We start from the raw sequence: 7862 nt of genomic DNA, 5'->3' as shown, positions 1-7862 counted from the left end.
TACACACACTGACACGCAGGCACGTAGGCCTACGCGCAACTGACAAGCAGGTGTACGCAGGCACGTGCATATAACTGTATTGCATAATTACTGATATACACTCGTGCATATATGCACAGGAGCTACCTGACATTCAGCCAATAGTAGGCTATGTTCAATCAATTAATCAGTCAATCGATCCATCCATACATCAATCAACCAACAAATCAATCAATCAGTTAAAGAGAAGACAGAGACCTACGGCTACAGGATTGATTTACTTAAACATTAACCGTTAAGGAGCACTCTGTCATTATTTTGTGTGTTTGTTGTACTTTTCACAACTGCACAAACCCCCGCGTACGCTCGCACGTGCACTGTGAATTCGTTTTGGTCACCGATACAAAAAAAAAGTGTCTGTTCACGGCTCTAAACCTAATGCTTACGTCATTCTCTGTACGTCACGTCTGAACATTTACGACGTCAAAGTGAATGGCGTGCCTTGGAACATCTCGGGCTAGGGGATCTTCAGATCATCTTGTACAGCCTGTCACATCGCCCTGATGGGCGTGCTGCGCGTGTGGTACCCAGCCCTGGTGGGCATCAAGGCAGGTAAGACCAGAATTACCTGTACTGTCGGTCTTCCATCGGGTATATCCGTGCAATCATTCTTTGCAGAGCTGTTGTTACAGACAGTGTCCAGTTTTTCTTCTCACACTGACTTATCTTCCTTCTAGTTCTAGCCTAACTTTGCCTCATTCACTTTATAGACATAATTATCATTGAATTTATTTTGTAAAAAAAAAATCAATTGGTCAGCTGCTCTGTTAATTATCAATTCACCCGATTCGCTGGTATTGATCCATTTGACTCATTCACTCACTCACGCACCCACTCAAAGACTCCGGTCGGCCGTCTGTTGTTCAATTCTTTGTTTTCTCACTCATCTACTATATCTCTTGTTAAGTTAAGCCCATTTTCATGACCAGGAGATGAAGGTTTGACATTATCTCTTCACAATAGCAATCCATTTGTAATGCCCACTATGTGTCACAACGAGGAGTGCCAGTGGCTAAAGAAGGTCAACTATCGTAGTTTAGATGTTGTCAGCAGAGGTTTTTGAATATTGAAAGCTTGGAATCAATCTTTTTGTTCATCAGCACGATCCACGATTCACATCCGTACTAATTATCGGCGCAGGGAGCAAAGTGCTGGTTGGTAATGATAGAAAGCTAGCTTGGCACCAATGTCTGAGTTGACCAACACACCTGTACATGATGACGCTTCATGGACCGGAGCTGAGGTGCAGTATGCGAAACTGGGTCCACCAAACTGTGTGGTACGCAGCGGCGGGGTCGGACTGATTGGTTGAAATTTATTGAAATGTAATGTGATTTCAACCAATCGGATCCCGCAGATAGTTCCCACACAGTTGGGTGGAACCCACTTTCGGTTTGTGCTCCTCAACCCTGTTTGCTGGTTACTTTGGGTATCCAAAGCGATTCACACCTGTACATATGGCGTGCAGGCTATCGTTTTAGGGACCAGCGTGCTGGTTGCTTTGGATATCGAAAGCTTGAAATTAATTGTTTGAGTTCACCAACATAGCCCATGATCCACATTCGTACATGGTGTAACTTTAGCTACCAGTGTGCTGGTTGCTTTTGATATCAAATGCCATCCTGAACTCAGGTAAAATGAGTTCCTTCCCTTCGGGTCTCATTTATCCCTGACAGGATGCCTTCGTTTTCTTTCTTTGGAGAAGAAATCGATTTTTAAAATGTTTTAATTTATTTTTTTTAACATATTTAGAGCTTTTCGTAATGTGTTATTGATATAAGCAGATTCGCGATCGTCGATAATGAATTTTCATGGTGTTGTGTAATTTTTAAATTACAAAAGAATTGTTATGTAAGACAATTTCAAGCGATGTTTCGCGGATGTATTTACTGTGCAAACAACTCTAAATATGGCAAAAGTGTCACGTGATAATCAACTTTGTCACGGGATCATAACAAAATGGCTGCGGAGCGGACACCGGTTAAAAGTGGATGTGTCCTGAGTCACTGAGCGAGAGCGTGGACCGATGATTATCAGAATGATCAAATACATGGAATCTATTTTTGAGTTCAACAACAGGGGCCACCATTCCCACCCCTACATGATGTCACTACAGTGATAATTATTCTGGTTGCATTGAATACCTGAAGAGGAAAATCAATATTTGGGTTTATAAGCAGAATTCATGATTCCCACCCTTGCATGGTGTCACTTCAGGGACCAATGTGCTGGTTGCTGGGGGCACTGGTATCGTGGGCTCTGGCACTGTCATTTCCCTACTGAAACAGGGAGCCAAGGTAGGTCATTTTGCCAATGTCTTTATAATTGTATTCACATTGGTGTTCGTGTTTACTGGAAACTTCAACATTGTATTGTATTGGTTCAATATTGAAAATATTAGACAGGAAAACAGCCAAATGATCAGTCATTGTGTCATTGTACTTTACAGATGCAGTATTTGTAAGAAGTATATGCTACCCGCACCAAAACAATTGCCCATGGCTTTGTGCGCTGTAATTGGAATTACATCGTTGTTTTTGATCTTGTTCTTCGTATTCTTTTGAAAGTAGCTGACAGTCCGCGTGTCTGGAAAAACATTTGTCACAATGTCATTGTGCTCAGTTTGGCCGATTGTTAATTGTTACTGGCTGAACGGCTTTTGAAAGAGCTACCCTTCCCATTCTTTAGACGATAGCGGTTTATGAAATGCCAAGCGTGATCTCTGCTTTTTGCCATATCTCTCAATTACCAATAGGATAGACGAACTATTTTGGTTTTATTTCTTTTTTTTAAATTTTATTTTTTATTTTTATTTTTATATATTTTTATATATATGAAGTCTTATATCGCGCGCGTATCTCCAGACTCGGACTGGTTTCATTTCACGACAAGGTATGCCGTGCCACGTCGTGTATGGAACGCCAGATACGCCATGTCCCCGCGGAATTCCTCGCGTAATTCCGCGCGGACTTTCGAGCTATTCTCGTCGTTGATTGGTCAGAAATTCCGCCCGGACTTTTAATGTCCTCGCGCAATTCCTCGAGGAATTACGCGAGGAATTACGCGAGGAATTCCGCCCGGACTTTCGAGCTATTCTCTACTCACTAAAAACATGGAATGGGAATTTACCGGACACTCATATGTAATTGCTTTGAAATCAAGGGCGATCACTCAAATTCTTCAAAACGCAGGATTACAAATAGCAATTGATGTTGCGCTGTTAATGGTGCAAGATGTGAATGCGATCATTGCCAAGACCCATGTATCATAGGTGCTTGAAGAAGACATTTTCTTACAGGCAGAATGTTAAATTAAACAGAAAAATACAGATTTTAGACAGATCTGTACGCAATTTTGCTCGCTATATGGGCATCTACTTCTTTAGATACGTACTGAAATCAGCAACTGTCCTGCTTCCTTTGCAGACATGAATTGAGTTGTTGTTGTTGTTGTTGTTGTTGTTGTTGTTGTTGTTGTTGTTGTTGTTGTTGTTGTTGTTGTTGTTGTCAGAGATGTATTTTCTGGTTTATTTTTGGCTGGTATAGCATTTTATTCAAGTAAGGGTATATATATATTTGTCATTCGACGTAGCCTACACGCCTTGTCAGACCTTTTTTATATTTAGTCAAGTTTTGACTAAATATTTTAACATCGAGGGGGAATCGAAACGAGGGTCGTGGTGTATGTGCGTGTGTGTCTGTGTTTGTGTGTGTGTGTGTGTGCGTGCGTGCGTGTGTGTGTGTGTGTGTGTGTGTGTGTGTGTGTCTGTCTGTCTGTCTGTGTGTGTGTGTAGAGTGATTCAGACTAAGCTACTGGGCCGATCTGTATGAAATTTGACATGAGAGTTCCTGGGTATGATCTCCTTGGACAGAATCTCTGTGTTCAGTCAGTCAAACCCCTTTATTTGAATCAAGGGAAACAACTCATGAGCACTTATCTGAAGTGTGTACTGTTTGCAAGAACCGCTTCCACGAAATAGCTGTGTTCACACTCACACACGCGCGCGCGCGGTTAATGTTGGTTTCTTTGATCCGACTCTCTTCCAATCCCACTGTTCTGATGTCTCTATCTAAAAGTCCGTGCAAAACGAGTGCCGAACGTTTGCGATAAAAGTCCGGGCGGAATTGCTGGAGGACATTTATACTCGATCCGATTCTATTCCGTTCCAACTTTTTTAAATTTCTCGATCTAAAATTCCGGGCAGAAAGTACCGAACCCATACGAACGTTCCCGATAAAAGTCCGGGCGGAATTACGCGAGGACATTTGAACCAATCAAAGACAAGTACAGCTCGAAAGTCCGGGCGGAATTCCTCGCGTAATTCCTCGAGGAATTCCGCCCGGACATTAAAAGTCCGGGCGGAATTTCTGACCAATCAACGACGAGAATAGCTCGAAAGTCCGCGCGGAATTACGCGAGGAATTCCGCGGGGACATGGCGTATCTGGCGTTCCATACGTCGTGTAGCTGTTCCAGACGTTCACGTTGACGGCTTCAATGAGGTATTTTTGATGTTGACTGACGTACTTTTCAAACTAAAATGCTCAAATAAAGTAAATTACTTAACGTCACAATTGTTTCAGAAAAAATATGCTATTTATAACATTTATATACATCGCGTTTGATTGTTCGATGTGAAACCAGGTGCTGGTGGCAACCCGGTCATTGGATAAGTTTTGTGTTCTTCATGACGTCGTTTCCGATGACGTCAAAGCCAATCTGTCTGTCGTCGAGGTCAGTGCATGTATTAATAGTTTTAATAACAGCCTTAATATTCCTATATGTATGCATAAGAATGCGTTTAAAGGATGTATATTCATTTTAATGTACTTGCTGTTGTTGTTGTTGTTGTTGTTGTTGTTGTTGTTGTTGTTGTTGTTGTTGTTGTTGTTGTTGCGACGTTGTTTCTTTTGTAAATATATTGTTTTTACGATTGAAAACTTCTCGAATGGTTACATGTGTCGCTTTTTTTTTTAACGCTTTTGTGTTCTAAGTCACAGTCAAGTATAATTTACAAAGCGGTATAGTGATCTGCTAAATGAAGTGTTGTCCGTAGGATATTCAGTACTCATAATCTACCGCCAGCCACTTATAATCTGATTACTGACATGACGAATGACCGCTGTGACGTCATGCAGGGTGACCTGTCCACCTACGATGGAGTGAAGCGTGTGTTCAAGAAAGCCTCCACTGGAGAACACAGCGTCAATCACGTTGTTGCCAGCATCGGTAACTACTGGCAAGTACGTCAGGGCTTACTATATATACCTGTCGGGTACAGTGGAACCCCCCATTTAACTTTTAAGACCCCCCCCCCCAATTTAAGACTCCCTCCTTTTTAAGACGTTGTTTTCTCAGATTTTCTGTTCATAACCTCTGTAAATGTACCCCCATTTTACAATTCCCCCTTTTTAAGACCTGATTTTCTCAGATTTTTCGAGGTCTTAAAAGGGGGGTTCCACTGTATTCACTGTCAACGACAATTCTTATTTAGTTTCTTTCATGTGGTGGACATTATTGGTAACCACTGGCAGGTATGCCAAGGTCAGGGTTTACGAACTGTATACGATATTTACCAAATGTCAATTCTTGTTTTAAAGGTACACCCCTTCCCGTGTTAACACTGAGGTCGGCTCACCATGTCAGATCTGGTAAGGCCAAAACAAAAATAAAAAGTCTGTTAACGGTATCCCGACCGACCCTATTTTTTCGCGCGACCCTAGACTCTTTTTTTTGGCATTTGGGAAAAAAAAAGTCTTTGTTTTTTGGCAAAATAACTTAAAAATATGTTTAAAAAAAATTAAACAAAATAAAAATCCCGACCTACCGACCCTATTTTTTTGGGCCTATGTTACCGTAAACAGACTATTTTTTTAATTTTTTTTGCCTAAAGCTTTTGCATGGGATGAGGCCATCCCTCTACTTGGTCACATACACAAATAGAAAGCTTGGGTGCTCCGTGTGAACTCAGGGAATTTTTGTTGTCAATGAAATTTATTTCATAATTTTATAATTTTAACTTCATCAAAAATGCCAACTCGATCACCACAGCAAGCAGTCAGGCTGTTGAATTTTGGTATGTGATTAAGTGGAGGGATGGTCTGATCCCATGTAAATACCTGGACAGATCTGAGGTGGTGAGCCCAACTGGTTTTTTTCGAGAAGTAATGTGCCTTTAAGTTGCTTTTTGTGGTGATACTTGTTTCTCCTCATCATTTGACTTTGAGCTTCAAATGACACCATAACCAAGTAGCAAATCAGTTGTGTTGGTAGCTGTGGGTGTCGTTCTCGCCGTGGTAAAAGTAGCCACTAACTAAACGATATCATTATGTAATTAGGTTTATGATAAACTAAAATGATTTCCAGATCGATTTACGTAAAACTCATTGTTGTTGTTTTTGATGTGATCAGAAAGGTTGGTTGACCGAACAGACCCTGGCAGAATTCAACAGGTCACAGAGAACTGTAGTCAGCCACTTTCTGATGATGCGTACTTTCCTTCCCTATCTCAATCTCCGAGAAGGTAAGCAGAAAATGAGAGTGTACTAGATTTATTCTGCAAGGATTGAAGTTCAGTATGCAAGCGTTGCAATAGGATATTGTGCAAAAGCACAAACACACACAAACACAACCACACACGCACGTACGCACTTACCCTCCCCCCCCAACACACACATACACATGCTCACACAATCACACTTCCACACACACACACGCACACGCTCACATACACACACACACGCACGTACGCACGCACGCACGCACGCACGCACGCACGTACGCACGCCCATACACACACACACACACACACACACACACACACACACCACACACACAATTGGAACCATTACAGGATTAGCGTGATTTAAATACCGTTATTCTTATTATCGTAAATGTTCTGGTCCGGTTTGCAGGTACCCCCACCTACACAGTGGTAACAGGACACGCCGGCGATGAGTACATCGCTCCCAAAACGTCCTTCCTGTCTGTAGGGTCGGGGGCACTCAACAGTCTTTCCATGGCTGCACGTGCAGAGTTTAACGACCAGCGTGTGGCGCTGAACCAGTTCCACATCAGGTGCTCTGTGCAACCTGTGGTCAGTGTATACCATATTTCTGTTTTTTGAAGAATCAAACCACAAGAAAGTTTAATCATTGGAACATTTAATGTTATACGATACCGATACACACCAGGGTCACATCAGGTGCTCTGTCAGTGTAAATAATTTTTTGACTCACATGCGAAGCAAAAGTGAGTCTATGTACTCACCCGAGTCGTCCGTCCGTCCGTCCGTCCGGACGTCCGGACGTCCGGACGTCCGTCCGTCCGTCCGTCCGTCCGTCCGGAAAACTTTAACGTTGGATATTTCTTGGACACTATTCAGTCTATCAGTACCAAATTTGGCAAGATGGTGTATGATGACAAGGCCCCAAAAAACATACATAGCATCTTGACCTTGCTTCAAGGTCAAGGTCGCAGGGGCCATAAATGTTGCCTAAAAAACAGCTATTTTTCACATTTTTCCCATTTTCTCTGAAGTTTTTGAAATTGAATACCTCACCTATATATGATATATAGGGCAAAGTAAGCCCCATCTTTTGATACCAGTTTGATTTACCTTGCTTCAAGGTCAAGGTCACAGGAGCTCTTCAAAGTTGGATTGTATACATATTTTGAAGTGACCTTGACCCTGAACTATGGAAGATAACTGTTTCAAACTTAAACATTATGTGGGGCACATGTTATGCTTTCATCATGAGACACATTTGGTCACATATGATCAAGGTCAAGGTCACTTTGACCCTTATGAAATGTGACCAAAAT

At 41.9% G+C, this 7862-nt stretch overlaps 1 protein-coding gene across 1 annotated transcript in view; it reads left to right on the top strand.

Annotated features, from left to right (window-relative positions):
* Positions 1-441: 441 nt before the first annotated feature.
* The window catches only part of LOC138952845 (uncharacterized), an 8491-nt gene continuing 1070 nt past the window's right edge, over positions 442-7862 (top strand). Inside the window, exons 1-6 of the mRNA XM_070324575.1 lie at positions 442-591; positions 2257-2336; positions 4683-4772; positions 5177-5281; positions 6450-6561; positions 6953-7134. Coding sequence (XP_070180676.1) covers positions 543-591; positions 2257-2336; positions 4683-4772; positions 5177-5281; positions 6450-6561; positions 6953-7134 — 618 coding nt within the window. The 5' untranslated portion in view covers positions 442-542. The remainder of the gene's footprint in view (positions 592-2256; positions 2337-4682; positions 4773-5176; positions 5282-6449; positions 6562-6952; positions 7135-7862) is intronic.

The sequence above is a fragment of the Littorina saxatilis genome, linkage group LG17, assembly GCF_037325665.1.
Source record: "Littorina saxatilis isolate snail1 linkage group LG17, US_GU_Lsax_2.0, whole genome shotgun sequence".
NCBI lineage: Eukaryota > Metazoa > Mollusca > Gastropoda > Littorinimorpha > Littorinidae > Littorina > Littorina saxatilis.
This window is presented reverse-complemented; position numbering and strand designations above follow the sequence as displayed.